The sequence below is a fragment of the Drosophila erecta genome, unplaced genomic scaffold (assembly GCF_003286155.1).
Source record: "Drosophila erecta strain 14021-0224.00,06,07 unplaced genomic scaffold, DereRS2 tig00000000-arrow-pilon, whole genome shotgun sequence".
Lineage (NCBI taxonomy): Eukaryota > Metazoa > Arthropoda > Insecta > Diptera > Drosophilidae > Drosophila > Drosophila erecta.
Genome location: NW_020825194.1, coordinates 25,566,857 through 25,581,982, shown reverse-complemented (window position 1 = coordinate 25,581,982; position 15,126 = coordinate 25,566,857). Strand labels below are relative to the sequence as shown.

The 15,126-nt window shown below is 45.2% G+C and overlaps 1 protein-coding gene across 9 annotated transcripts in view; it reads right to left on the bottom strand.

The window, feature by feature from the left end:
* The window catches only part of LOC6553142 (homeotic protein antennapedia), a 104,075-nt gene that overhangs the window by 10,561 nt on the left and 78,388 nt on the right, over positions 1-15,126 (bottom strand). For 4 of the 9 annotated variants that reach the window (XM_026976632.1, XM_026976641.1, XM_026976637.1 and 1 more), the window contains 4 exons: positions 3,308-3,549; positions 2,422-3,198; positions 2,123-2,161; positions 1,764-1,989 (listed from right to left, as the gene is read on the bottom strand). In XM_026976632.1, coding sequence (XP_026832433.1) covers positions 1,764-1,989; positions 2,123-2,161; positions 2,422-3,042 — 886 coding nt within the window. In that variant the 5' untranslated portion in view covers positions 3,043-3,198; positions 3,308-3,549. The remainder of the gene's footprint in view (positions 1-1,763; positions 1,990-2,122; positions 2,162-2,421; positions 3,199-3,307; positions 3,550-15,126) is intronic. The other 5 variants (XM_026976647.1, XM_015153950.2, XM_001979090.3 and 2 more) reach the window with 2 other exon arrangements.

Genomic DNA, 15,126 nt, shown 5'->3' with positions numbered 1-15,126 from the left:
CAAAAACCTAAGCAGAAATAAACTCGTATGCATTTAATCATCGTAACTTAAGCCCGGGATCATGTTGTGGCACAGTGAGAATGCCGCAGTTGCCGCCGCGGGAGATGCAGACCGAGCTTTGGGCCAACTCCAGCTTTAGTTCTCCAGGCCCCTTCCTCCTCATCTCTCTGACCGCTCAATTTTTAATAAAGGAAAGGAGCAAAAAGTCCAGCAAAGAGTATATAATAAGAGAAAAGAGGGGAAAACTTCATGTCACCGCGGAGCCTGCCGTCCATCGCTTTATTTTTTTAAGGCGCGTTCTTTATGTTTTTTGCACCGCCGCGGAGGAGGAGGGAGGGGATTAAGACGACGAAGTGGCCACTGCGGAGTGGTGCTATGAATGGAGCCTCGGCGTGTTCTGGAGATTAATAAATTGATGGCATCCATTGCACATAACGTGTAACTAATGGCGCTCATCAATTCTGCTTTACATCTCAATCTGGCTTTGGCGAAAAAATACAGCCGGCTACAAACAAAAAACCACAACAGCATCTAGAGCTCTGTATGGGGAGGGCTTCTTGGACTCCGTAATGAGCAGGGAGCAGGTCAGCAGGAACCGACTTGAACCACTTGAGGCCTGCTTTCACTTTCTCCGGGGAAAGTGCCATGCCACTGGAATTCTATATTTGGAAAGGACTCGCCTTCTTGTCCTTACGCCGATTTCGCTCGAAAGGCCGCCGAGCACTGTCCCCACTTATGCAACTTCCTCTAGGCCTAAGCCAGAACCACATGCAGTCTGTGTGCTCTACTTTCCAGCGCCCATTAGTTACGCCTAGGGTTTTGGCAAACCTTTATGTTGCAGTTCGTTGCATTTCGAACTATTGTCAATTTGCATTAGCTGGCAGGACCGCCTCCTGTGCCGCGATCTTCTGGGCAAGCGGAACCCAAGGAGCACCTATTCGCCACCTCTTTCGACTTTCATCTTTCATCTGCCTGCATTCATCGATTTTCGGATTTGGGAAATTCGCAAATTTGAACAAATGTCAGGTATCGGGTTGTCTTTGCAGATGGATTACGGTTGATGCCAAGCAATTGGCCATGGCAATAAAGTGAAATTACCCGGACGTGTCAAGGTCGTCGCAGAAACGTTGTGAGTCAAATGCAAACACATTCAAGATTATTTGAGGCAGGAGTTCAGCAGGAAGATAAAATCGCTTCAGGTTTTACAAAATTATTTGAATAAATCAGTCGAGCAACTGAGAAATATTTTGTTTGTCCAATTGTAATTTCCTTTTTTTGAGGCAACGAAATACGTTACAAAAACTGAGTATATATATTGCATTTTTTAATTAAGTATTGCAGTATTTCAAAAATACAAAAAATACATAATTCTTTATGTTTGATCATTGAACTACAAAATTGATAAGTATAAAAGCGTACTTCAATTTGCAAACCAAAAATGTTTAAATGTTAAACGTCTTATCAAGCAGACTTGAACTGCTCGCATCACTGCTTGCTATGTGATCTACTGTCAAGCAGTAAACGCGCTACCAAGCTGTGTATTCGACTGCTTTGTACTGCTTTGTTTCGCAGCACGAGGTTCGCTGTAAAAGTTATAGTATTATTAATCATAAGGTAATACAGCTCTAGCTGTTGTATGCACAGTTAAGATTCTAAAGGGAACTACGGCCAATTCTAAACAGGGAACTAACTACTTCAACCCACTACGATAAGAAGAAGAAAAATTCCACTTAATACGTTTCGTGGAATTGTCGATCACTTTCCTTGACACTTACCAAACTGACTTCGCATCCAGGGATACAGTGGAGACGGCATCCCCGAGGACTGCGAGTTCGGGTTTTGGGAAGGAGGCGTGTGTTGGCCAGGATGTCCCTGGTGCATCTGTGGAGGACCCTGGCCCTGGTGCATCATGCCCTGAGGTGGAGCACCCACCGGCGGAACTCCCGACTGCTGCTGGTACATGCCCATGTTGTGATGGTTCTGATGGACCTGCGATGGGAAAATGTTAGATAAGTGATACCGCAATTCTAGGGATATATCTTTAGACCATCAACCGGTGGAAGAGGTTAGCTTTTAGCAGATGTTGAAGTAGGTGAGAAGCGCAAAGTGGACTCAATCTTACCTCTGTCACGTCGGGAACTCCAACGTCCGTGTAGCCCAACTGCAGGTGCGAGCGGCAAAAGCGGCAGTGAAAAAGATGGGAAAAGCGTTAAGTGGTTGGCGAGATATGCGGGTGGTGAAAGGACTTCGATTTGGGAAATTAGTGAAAATAAACTACATTTAAACTTCAATTGCCAGAAGAACCATATAAAAAGACTTAATAAGGAAAGTTGTATTGCCCTGTGATAATTTCTTAGTGCGCCAATGAAAAATGTTTTCCACAGTCCCCCTTCAAAGCTACGATATAAGATCCGTGCTCACCTGCGCCTGCGGATGTCCCATGTGATGGGGCAGCGTCATCTGGGCGTTCATGTGGTGACCGGACATCTGATCCACCAGCGGAGGCGATCCGCCCTCGGGAACCATGCCCAGTCCGCCGACGGCCGCCTGCAACTTGCAGCTGGCATAGACTACGGGCTGCTGTTGCTGCTGCTGCGGATGTGTCACCTGTTGCGTCACCTGCGGCAGCTGCTGCTGCAGTTGCTGCGGGGCCTGCTGCGCCTGCTGTTGCTGCTGGTTCTGCGAGGGCTGTTGCTGCTGCTGCTGCTGCTGGGGCACACCCAACTGACCGTTGGTCTGCGCCTGGGGCATGACCCCACCCACCTGGCTGGAGGGGCTGTCCGGGCGGGAGTAGACCTGGTGCTGCTGCTGCTGCTGGTCCATCCCCTGGCCGTTGTAGTAGGGCATGCGGTCGTAGGGCGGGAAGCGCGGGTAGGGCATGTTGCCCTGGTGATTCGCGTTCTGGCTGTAGTGGTGCATCTGCTGGGCGTCCAGGTCGGTGACCCCGTTGCCCGGGTAGTGGCCATGATGCATGTCCGCCCCCATGTACGAGTTGGTGAAGTACGAGGTCATGCTCTCGCAGTTGTTTGTACTCATCGTCATTGTGGCAGCTTCCTCAGCGTCTGCTGATCCCGCCCCGAGTCCTGATCCTGGAGTGAACGTGATCGTGACTGTGACTCTGCTTAGTGGCTAGTGACTGTGGTGCTCCTGCCTCCCTGTCTGCGTGCTTTTAGCTACTTGTCTTATATACAAAGTAAACTGGATAATAGGGAAAACCAAATTAGAATATTGCAATGGATATTTAAAAGCTAAACATATCAGAGACATTCAATCGCTGATATGGATCAGCCTTTTGAAGCTTACTTACCTAAAAATACTTTGAACACTTAAGTACAATGTACAGTTGCGTAGCCTAATCTTAGTTAGTGTGTAGTTGTTGTGTGAGGTATAAAATGATTTCCGCTTTGCTGTTCCTCTATTTGCTGTCTTGACGAAATTATCCTGCCCCTCGTCCCTCGATTTGGTAGAAAATCTCGTCTCCTTGGTGTTCTTTGATCCTTATGTAGCCTTATCCTCTAGTTGGTATTCCTCAATTTTGATTTTGAAACTCTGTAAATAATTTGATATTATTATTGGTGTGCTCATCTCAAAGTATTAATGTATAGTGAATTTCGAAGTGGGATTTTGGCGGTCTGATTTCACATGTTCCCTAAGATGAAAGAAACATGTGGAGTTCGCTAATAAATTGTTTCTTGCACGCATCGACGAGTTCTTAAAATTATGCCAAAGTCTTGGCGCTTTGGGAGCGGGAAGATTTTGTAGAGTGTGTAAATTCTGCTCAAGTTTCTTTCAAGATTACCGATTATCTTTCGGCAAATTGATTGCCAGTCTGAAACCCGAATACTTAAAAAGAAATCTAAGAAAATTTATAATAATAATCGATTTTTTATGTTGTCATGTTATAACTCAGCAGTAAACCTGCTGGGAACCCTGCAGTCGCCCTCTTTGCAGAAATTTGACAAGTCAAGCCAAGATGACATTGTGAAATGTCCCCCCAAGAACTTTTGTAATCCTCAAACCAAGGATCTTCCACTATCATGTGATTGCCCCCGTTTGCCCCGCCCTTGACAAGCAGACAACATTCATTGAATTTATGAATATGAAATCAATTGTGTTATCCCCTTCTGACCTGACATCCTTCCGGTCAAAGTGATTTAATTTCCTGGCTCATTATCACGAGTCTCTGACCTCATAAATCACAAAATTGCCCGCTCCAACTTCAGTTGGACGGTAATCCAGACAGAAAGAGGGAGACGGAGACACACGTTCCCTGCCAAGCCATGCATATTCACATGTCTGTCCCGCTCGCTCCGAGTTGAGTCTGCGGTGATGGTGACAACCCTGCCGAAAATCCACAGCTAACTAACGGTAACTTGCTGTCGGAAATGAAACTTCCCCGACTTGTACAAAGCACGAAGGGCCAAACAATAAAAAAGAGCATAATAAAATAAGCAGAATGGTAAACTTTAAAGTATTTCAGCCTTGTCCCCCCTCTCTCACTGCTTGCATTGTATTTGTCCTGCAGAGAATGCGCTTCCTGGTTCTCCGACACCCGCCACCCGCCACTTTTCCTGGCATTTCCCTTTTGTTAACGAAATAATTTTCTTGCCTCCGACGCTGCCAAAGCCAAAAGCTTCCCTTTCAATTACACATTCCCAATGATGGCGATTGAGCGGGAGTCGGAGTCTCGGGATGGGCAAAATGGCGCGAAAGGACAATGGCAGCGGCGGAAGGAAGCGTGCGTTCGTGGTTGTGTGTTGTGCTGAGTGCTCTCCTTGTGTATGTCTGTATGTGTGTTTGTGTGTGTGTTTGTCGAGGGCCAAACGGATGCTGGCAAATCGCTGGACTCTGCCCCGATCTCTGCCTATATCAGACATGTGGGTGGATAAGCGGTGGGGCGAGGGGCAGAATCGGGGGCCAGAGCCTTGGGGTAGGCAAAGAAACCCACTCAAGCACAAGCGAGATGATAATAATGTCTGATGTGTGTTTTGTCTGTTCTTCCTGTTTTTGCCGCTGCTGCGGCTGCGGGGAGTGGGGAGGAGTCACATGCCTGCTCGGTGTATGATTTATGTTTGTCTGATGTGATTTATTCAAGCGAAGAAATTGCTCAAATTTGATTTGCCGTAACTGATTTTGCCACACTTTAATTGCAAGCGTAAAGCGAATTACATTGAGTTTCCCACAAGTTCCTAGCTTCAATAATTAAATATTTATAAGTAAATGCAACAGCAATTTTACTGATTGCACATTTCTTCCTTTATGCATTTTTTTACGAATGTGGGTGAGTCTTACAAAAATGTTTATAAATGAAATTTTTACCATTAGTTTTCCGAGGTGCCGCAAAGTAAACAACAAATTGGAGGTAAAGTGTAGAATAAAAAAGGATCATCCCCTTTAAATTCAACGAATAATTAAAATCAACTCTGACGCCACCTAGCGTTGATTCCAGAAACTAACGCACTTACATGACAGTTGTCAAAACTTCGTCAGACTCGACAGCCGGAAAGTATGCCACGTATATTATAGGTCTGGCAGCGCCATCTAGCAGAATGTCAGCGAACTGTCAGCACTCAAATTGAAGCTGACGGCTACAGTGGTACAGTGGAGCCCAAGCATAAAAGTTTACGTGCATCAAGCTACGCAAAGTCTTAACTGTGCAGTGGTATAGCAAGGGTGGAATTTCGAAATTACTATAAATATAGCTGTTCAATAATTTAATTCTTACGAATATGTCCCCACCCTGTGATGTTAAGATACAATATTATGATGTACGGATTCTTCACTTAATAAATGTATTAATATTGCTGGAAAAACAAATACTTTTGAGATCTTGTAATTAAAATATTTGCTTAGTTATCGGCGAAACATTATTTGTATATATATATATATTCTTTATGCCTTAAATTAACTTTAATCTCTGCCAGTTTTAAGAAGTATTTTATTAATTTTATGTTAGAAATCTATTATCAAATAATTGGCAATCCAAGATATCATCATACGCATTCGTCCCACTGTGCAACGTCATTGCTCGTGCACTCAGGTTAAGCCGAGACAGGAACCATAGTTTTAAGCCCAGCCCACTTAGCCACGCACACACTCGCAGTGAACACACTTCCACACACACACATGTGCAAAGTGCGCATGCCATATGGGCAGACCCGTTACCAGTTTTAAGCCACACACCTTGACAGCTGATTGCCCAACCCCAATCGGGTCAAATGGAGATCCGTCGGCGAAACGGAGGACCAGTGGACGGGTTATCCAGCGCTCACTGCGGAGATTTTACCCAGAATTCGGTTAATGAGCACTCAACACTTTCCCATCCCGCTCATCCACTCCCACGCATGCGCCATCCCTGTCTAACCAATGTGTCCGGAGCCGAAATGAACACAAATGAAACGACATGAATGACTTCTTTCTTCGGCCATCAACTTCAGCCTCAGCCATTTTGATTTGCGACTGCCATCGAAACTGCTTCAGTTTTGCCGTCGCACAGTACAACTGAAGGGGATGAATACTAGACGTTTGAAGTAATTTGGAAATTGCAGAACTTCTTGTAATGCATACACTTATAGTATTTCAGTTGGAATTGGGGCGAATGCAATATCGGAACAAAATCGTTTTGAGTTTGGTTGTAAAATACTTGAAGGCTTCGCAAAATATTAAATATTGTAGGTAGTCAGGTTTAAAAATGTACTCTACACAACCCAACAATTTTTAGGTCGTACAAAGCTAAGGACTTTAAAGACTTCAAAGGAGCTAAAATAGACTTAATTCCTTATTTTTTGTTCATTTTCAGCCGTTAGACGAAGGCGTCGCCCGTCAACTGTCAGTTCATGTTCTCGTTCTGGTTGTTCCTGTTGCCACCGCTGCTTGGGTTGCCATTGTTGTCGGCATCATTTGAAGAAAGGCGTCCGAGAGGAAGCGACAACGGTAAACCTATAGCAGTTAGTGCGTCTCGGCTTCAGGTGGAGAGGTGCAGGGGGAGGTGCTGTGTGCTGTGAGGATGTCTCTCAATTAAACCGAGTGGAGAGGAGCGTTCTGCTCGGCTGCTCCGACTTCTGGTGGCGGCTTGGGTTGCTGCTTTGCATTTTATTTAAATAATAATTGGCTTGACTAAGTTTTGGCAGGGGGAAGTTGGCAAGACCTGGAAACGTGGAAGGTGGAGCGCGTAGCAGTGGCCTTAAAAATAATACTCGCTCCAATTATGGAAATCACACAAGAAACTCTTTGAAATGAGGAAATTTAATGGGAACCGTTATTACAAAAACTACTCTAGAATAAATCAAAGATACTATCAAATGCCATGGCCAACTAAGGGAAAAAATAGTTTACTGAAATGTGCTTGTCTGGAGGGACTTATTCCACATTGATACATATTTTATTTTTACAAATGACCTTGAAACCAATCGTACTCAATCCGTGTCTCGTCTCACATAGAATATATTTCAGTATAATCACCTGAAGAAGAAGACCAGAAAGCACGTGCTCTTCAAGGGGCCGAAAAATGCCAGAAGAGTTTATTGTGCCATCAACTAAAAGAGCAAATAAAATTTTATTACCACTATAAATTTCAGGCACTTGAAGCAGCGCACCAAAAACAGAGGCAAACGCAACCAAACAACAGAAAAAAAGCATGAGAAAACCCTACAGAAATTGTACAGAGGCGTACGCCCAAACTTGTTAAGGGGCATATCATAAGAAACAGCTGAGGGTACATGTAAGCATTCGAATTTTATTTTGAATTGCTGGAAACCCTTCTATTGCTGGTACTTGAACCCCTCCAATGCGAGGCCACTGTGCTGCAGGCCAGGTTCTGGTCAGGTTCTGGCTCAGCCTGCAGGAGGATAAACCCACGCGATTTGGCGACGTCGGCCAGACAGAGACGCCAAGACCAAGAAGTCGAGGAAGAAGGAAAGGAAACCGGCGATACGGAAAGAGGGGGCTTGGAAAGGGGCATAAAGAGCAGGAGCCATCGATGAGGGGGCTTCGCGGACCGAGGCCTGCATTTTTCTCACATTTATCTTACTGCGAGTGCTGCGTTTTATTGCGATTGGAAATTGAGCTTGTCAACGCGGCAGCGGGCAACGCTTGGCTAGTCATCGAAACCATCGAAGTTAGGGGCGGGGAGGGGCAGGAGCCCGGGGATAGCGGGCGGTGGTTCTGCGGGAGGGGTACGAGCTACAGGGACAGCTGGCCGAGTTTTGGGTTCCTGGTTCCCTGCGATAATAATAAAAATGTCAGGCTATGACGATTTTCCGTCGCTTCATAAATAAAATGCGGCACTAGGAACAGTATAATGCAATTAGTTAGCTTCCCCATTTGATTAAATACAAGATGTTAAAAGAAATTTTAAAAATATGCCAACCATCTTTGAAAATCAGAAATGTTTTCCAAGTTCGAACATTCGGATAGAGATTCAGAACATTTAAAAAGGTAATGTGCCGCATTTGTTACAGTGCCGTGCCAACTGCATTTCCTGCCAGCCTTCGTTTTCCCTTTTTTGTTGCATTTAAATTTTGGCCATGATCCTGGCCAAGTGGCAGAATAAGGCATTTTCCTGGATATTTAATTGGCGCATACTTAGCATTTACTAATGGACATGAGGCACAGTGTGAAGGCACCTGCCCCAAGTCAGCGGCTCCCGGGGGAATAAGAAGTGGAGGGGGTCCAGACAGTGGGCACACACAGAAATGGACAATGACAAGAGCTGATAATAAATCTAATTGACACATTTGCAATGGTTGACTCCCCGTCTGCAATTCCGCCGAGAGATCGGGCGAGGATCTGGATCCCAGATCCGAGATGCGAGATGCAATTAAAACCGCAACTGCATTGCTAATGATCGTGGCAACTCTCTCGCCGTCTCTCTCCGCCACAATTGCGAATTGTGTAAGAAAAAGCTGAAGCAACTTGACAATCTACACGCACACACGAAATACATAAATTGCTGCGATCATATCGAATCATCGATCAATCGGGCGCTGCGGACGGCCATCGACGGACCGTTCCTGCCGCGATAACGCCGCAGGACCTCAACCGCCGCTGTCTGCTGCTGTCCACACTCGACGCACTCGAGGCACTCAAGGCACTCGGACCACTCGGGCCACTTGGCCACTTGGCCACTCGAAGCTCTCAGAGATCCGATGCCACTGACATCCATCCATGTTGGACTTCATCTGTTGCCGTTGATTGGCAGGCAAACGGCAGAGAAAAAAGCTAGTGGAAATTGATTGGCAAAATGAAACATGGCCAACACATTGGGCTCATGTTTGCGATGGCAAAAATGCCTTCATTACAACGCGCAATGCGTAAAACGCAGGCCACGCATGCGCATTGCTTTTGGATGCTGGGATGTTCAGATGTTTGGATGCTCGGATGCTCGGCTGCTCAGATGCTCAGATGCTCAGATGCTCAGATGCTGACTCCTCACGCAGATCCCGGAGCACGCGATCCTGGGGATCCAATCCACTATCTGCGTTTGTCACCGCAAAGGCCTCGTTAAGTGCAGTTGCTGGCTTTGAAATATATTGTGCTACAATTGAATTGTTAAGTGCCTGGCCTTCGGACCGGGTTGCGTGTGAAAATTATAATTTCCTGACCAGTTTCGGTTCAAGAGCTGCTGCTGCTGCTGCTGCTGCTGACCCCAGCAAACAAGAAATAAATATATAAATACACTGTGTGTAAGGAAAAACACAGAAAACCAGCACAGCAATGTTGTCAACAATTTGCAAAGGTTTTTATGTTGCTGCGGTATCGCAATCAACCACGCGTAGAAACATTTAAGTGGAAGGTAATTAAATTTCGTTTTATGACCACTAGCCGTACAAAAAAGAAGGCAAATTGGTTGAGCCACGAAAATAAATAATGTTTTAACGCGGAAAGTGAAATTAGTTGTGCCATAGCCAAGGGAAAAGAGGTGAAGAGGTTACCAAAATTGGTTGTTAGCAAGGCGCAAAATACCGATTTCTCTCTCCGATTTCTCCTCAAATACTTTCAGGGAAAACCCTCAGCCAGAACCTGTCCTGGGAGACCCTGCTGGTGTGGGTTCACGAAAGCCAGCGGGTGTCAAAGGTGAAAGTGCATGGGTGCAATGGATTGCATAAGGATTGGCGCAGATGATGCAACACACGAAAAGGACCTGGCCAGGTAACCGCCATAAAGCGCACAGAATTTCCAAACTCCCTACCTTGGGCAAAGCAAAGAAAATAGAGCAATTAACCTGGCCTACGTGCTCACAGGCAACTCTGTAATTTGCTTAATTGCCTGTTAGTGGCAAAGATTATCTAGACTTGTTTTTCCGGCGAAAATGCGAGCGACGCACTGAGGGACTTCCCTTCGATCAATTGCGTGGAAATGTCACAAAGTCAACACGTAATTGTCCCGCTCTAATTGAGGCCAAAAAGCTTTAATTAATCAATTACGCAGCAATCTATAAAACGTCGCGTTTATTTGGCCAGAGTCAACGGCAATCCATTAAAACGATCTTTTGTAGATTTTGATATTCTTGGACTACATCAGCGCTTTAACTCCCTAGAACTACTCACTTTTTAGGCTTCAGCTCATTTTAGCCAACTTAAAAACAAGTAGCTTCTGGTATCGCTGTGTTGCGGTCTTAACCTCCTTCGATTATCTGCCGTCGCATTAGCAGTGTCATCTTCATCTGCCGCCATGTGCTCCCGTTTCATACTTTATTTACTTATTCAAATCGTTGAGATTCCCTCCCTCTGACCCACTACCCCGCCCCGTTGCCACTTTCCCCGCTCTCCTTGGGACAGCATTCAACTTTGCCGCCTGACACTTTTGTGACAGCGACAAAAACTTTTGTTCTATTTTCCGCAGAACAGAGCGGGACAGAAGCCGGCGACGAGAAAACCCTCGACAGCCAGGCAAAGCAGGCTACATTGCAAAAATGCTAAAACAAAAGGCTGGAAAAAGTCTATATGTATAAGACGTATCACCCCCCAACTCGTGGCGAATGTCATGACAGGCTCAGTGACTTCGGGACCCGGGACCCGGCAACCAACTGAATTGCTGACTAACAGCCTGTCGCGAAATATGAGTCCATTTCAGCAAAAGAGATACCGCAGCGGAGCGCACTGGGATTCTGGATACGGTGGGTAATCGCGAAGAGGGTTTACTGAGGTTCTACTGTGTGGTACTCTTATTTCCTAAATATGCTTGAAGCCATTTCCTAGTTGGACAAATCAAATATGCTTACAATCGCACCTTGATGACACACTGAACTGGTCAATTATATCCATACATGTTTTTTAAATGCAGCGTAATTTTAGTTGCAGCTCGAAATTGAGTCAGTACTTTTACTTGGTTCAAACTGTGCCGAAAGAGTCCAAAAGGGCTGCCTGGTGACAATGATGATGTTGCCCCAGGGCCTGTCCTGTAATCCCCAACTGAATCCTGCCGCGGCTTTTGCACCACTGTGCGTGCACGTGCTTAAATACTTTGGCATTACCCGCCGCCCACTGTCGCCCCCTGCCACCGCCGACCCCGCCGCCCATGGAAGTCTTCAGGATGTGACACAAAATGCCGCCATCGTCGCTGGCTGTCATCATTGTCTGCTTTAAAGATTACACAAAATATTTGTAAAAATACAAAACAGAACAAGGGGCCGCTGGCGGGGGGCGGGCGGGAAAATAAACTCGGAGCTTTACAAAAATAACAACTGCGGAGGCAGAGCCAGAGCCACAACAGACAAAACGAAATCAAAGAAAAACAACGCAGCAAAACGAGAACGAGGAATACACGAAAATATTTACAAAATATTTTCCACTTCAACGAAATGGAAAACGCGACCGCCCCAGTAGCCGCCACCCTCTGCTGCATAGCTTCTGCCTGCCTTGAGTTGACTTGGCTTTTGTCTGCCCATTTTCCCATTTTCCCGCTTCCCGCTTTCCACTTCCCATTTCCCACTACCCAACCCCACCCTCGAGCGCTCCACTTCTTTTTGGGATGTCTGGCAACGGCTCGTTGGCTCTTCTTTGTATCTCCAGTGATGCCAGGACTTTGGACTCCAACTACTAGAGCGCCGAGGGGATGCACAAAAGTCTAAAACTAATTTATTTAGCTAATGCGCTTAAATACTTTCTGCACGTAACTTTAAATTCTTTAGTTCTTTGCAGCTTAGGAGACCTTGAAGTATTTTATTTATCCGATTTTTTATAAATGCAGCTAAAGCTGAACTGGATGCCTTAAAAAATAGCCAGCTTGCCATCGCTGTTTCTCAGCGCTTCAGCTGCAGCTTTGCCTGCGGCGCCGCCTGCCAACGAGCGTGAAATGCCTTGGGAGCAGCAGATGCAACTGCAGCAGTTGCACATAGCAACAATAAAGCGAGAAAAGCGGTCCGAGCAACAACAAATTGCTTAAGTGAACTTGACTGGGAAATCGGCGGGCAGGCAAAATGGGGAGCAAGAGATTTTCGCACAAAGTGCGACAAAATGCTACAGCAAACGAAAGTTTAGCAAATTATATAGATGGATATGCTCTAGCACACATTTTTTATACACACTCGTGTGTGTGCTATATGAGCTTTTTGTTTTTCACGGTCGTAATTGGAAAACGAGTTTATAATTGATTTTCATTTTCCTGGTGTCTGCACCGACCCCGAAAGTGGAGCCCTAAAAGGAATAGAACTGATCAAATCAAATTAGACATTTTGAAATAAACTCTTTCTAGCATATCAAGAGATTATAGTTTAAAGCTCCTATTCCTGCCACTTAAGGTCAACTTTTAAACAAAAAGAAGATAGTAGTTTGCTGTCCACAAAACCCTAATGCTCAGCCAGGGTTAATCCCTTTTGGAGCACATCCCCCACTCATTGCCCTCGGGGGACTGGAAACTCGTCCTCGTCCTCGGACTCGCCATGATATGATAATTACATGGCGCCACAAAATAGAGCCCAGGGAAAAGTGGAAATGGAAATGTGAAATTCATTTTCATTTAGCGCTGGCCGCAAACTTCAACGCGGCCACTCAAAATATGAAATGGAAAATGTGTGAATATTTTATTTGCTTTCAGCCAAACTCCATTTTCCCGCCCAGCCAGCATGTAAGCCACATGTGGCAGCGGCAACAACAACGAGCTATGTCAATGTTAATTTAGTCAACGCCACAAAAAGGGAAAAAGAAGCCGAACAATTCCATTGGGCATTGTTAGCTTAGGCAACCTCCTACTCAACAGAAAGCCAGCACCGGCTGATTTCACATGTGGCTCTGTCAACTTTCATGAAATTAGTTGGCAACATGACGAGCTGCCAGGCAAATGTCGCCGTATCCGCCACGAACACGCCCCTCCGAGGGGCGTGGCAGGGGAGGTGGTTTCTTTGCTGTACTGGGAGAAAATATTAGCGACAAGGGGTCGCCAAGCGAAATTCGTCAAATGAAATGGAACCCAACTGCACTTATTCATTCATAATTCATAATTTAAGAACTAATAATTTGCTAAATTGTATTAAAATATAAGACCCCTAATATAACATTCACTATGGCGCTTTCCGCTCAGTGTTAGGCTGTAACTTTTGGCTAATGCGCAGCTGACATCGGGCCACCAACCAACACCTTGGGGCAAAGTAGTTTTCGCTGTTTGGGAACCAAAAACCAGACTGAGCCTGCGTCCATGGGGATTACAATCGTAACCGTGAGTGAGTGCCCATATATCCATGTGCCGCACTGTACACGTGTTGCAGCAACGCCACAAAGCACCGCAGAACGCAACAGAACGCAACACAACGCACCACAACGACCACGCTGACGGCCCTGCCTGCTAATTAAAAATTTTCCCGCACCTCGTCACCACCCACGCCTCCTTTCAGTGCTGCCAGCCATTTAGTCTAATTATTACAAATGGCCGAGGGGCAGGGCGCTAAAAAAGACGAAATGAACGAAAACTGCACAGAGAGTTTCCACGAAAATGCACTCACAAATTCATTAAAGTAATTAAAAGGCCATTCAAATGCTAAAAAACAACTCAGTTGTTATTACAACGCATATTCTAAAACTTGTGAACAGTAGAACAATAGAACTCACAGCTCAGAGCCAAAACATTTGAGACTAAAGTCGGAACATGTATTAACTTTTAGGAAGTTTTGCGCAATTTATTATTTATATTATTTATAATGGACCCAACACTGCACGTCCAATTAAAGGCTCGGTTGATAACAAACAAATGGACTTCGACACACTGTTCTATCTGTTAGTTCCATTGAACTTTGCCGTTGTCTCAGGAATCTGTTTTCCTGCATTTTAACTTTGGCGTGACAAACACTAACTACTTGCTCCCACTCTTTTCCTCGCCCTCCTAAAATCCAAACACGAATCTGTTTAATCGATAAAAGCATTTCAACTGCAATTTGGCTATCGCTTAGTGCGAACATTTAGCAGGAAGAGTAAGTAGCCAAACGTAGGGCAGGGGAGCGAAAGTATCTAAAACTACTTTGCAGATACAGAATGGTGGTAAAACAGCCCCCACACACAGAAATAGATAGAAATAACACTAGCTGAGATTTCAGTTCTCTCCTGTAGCCCCCATGGGAAAATTCAGCACATTTCGAAAGCCGACAATGGGCTGCAGATATTTATTTTTGTGCGTGTGTGCTACAGTGGAGATTCCAGAAAGGGGAAATCTGAGAAAATATTGAATTTCAAGCTGGAACACATTTAAATTGCTTTAAGTGCGTCTACGATTGATTTCTTTTAGCTCCGTTTGGCCTTAAACTGAAATATGTAACTAAAAAAAAATTGTAAGCACTTAAAATCATTTAGATGATTAATCAGCAACGACGAAACATTTCTTGCCGTGCATAAAGGAATTTGAAGATCCATAACCGAAGCTAAAACTGGCCAGGCACCCAGCCGATAAGGTTAGTCCAGTTTCGACTTGGTCCTGCTCCTGACCAGCTGCCATATGGATGAATACCAAATACGGCAGGCAAAAAAACCGGAGGTGGAGAAACGAAAATGGCATTAGAACATCGTAATCGCAGGCACCACAAAAACCGGGTGGATTTTTCCTCGATTCCTTCTTGTTCTACCCATAGCGTTCGAATGGGAAAACAACCCCGACCAAAATGGGGTAACTCAGTGCACGTGTATGTGCGTGATATTGTGGGGT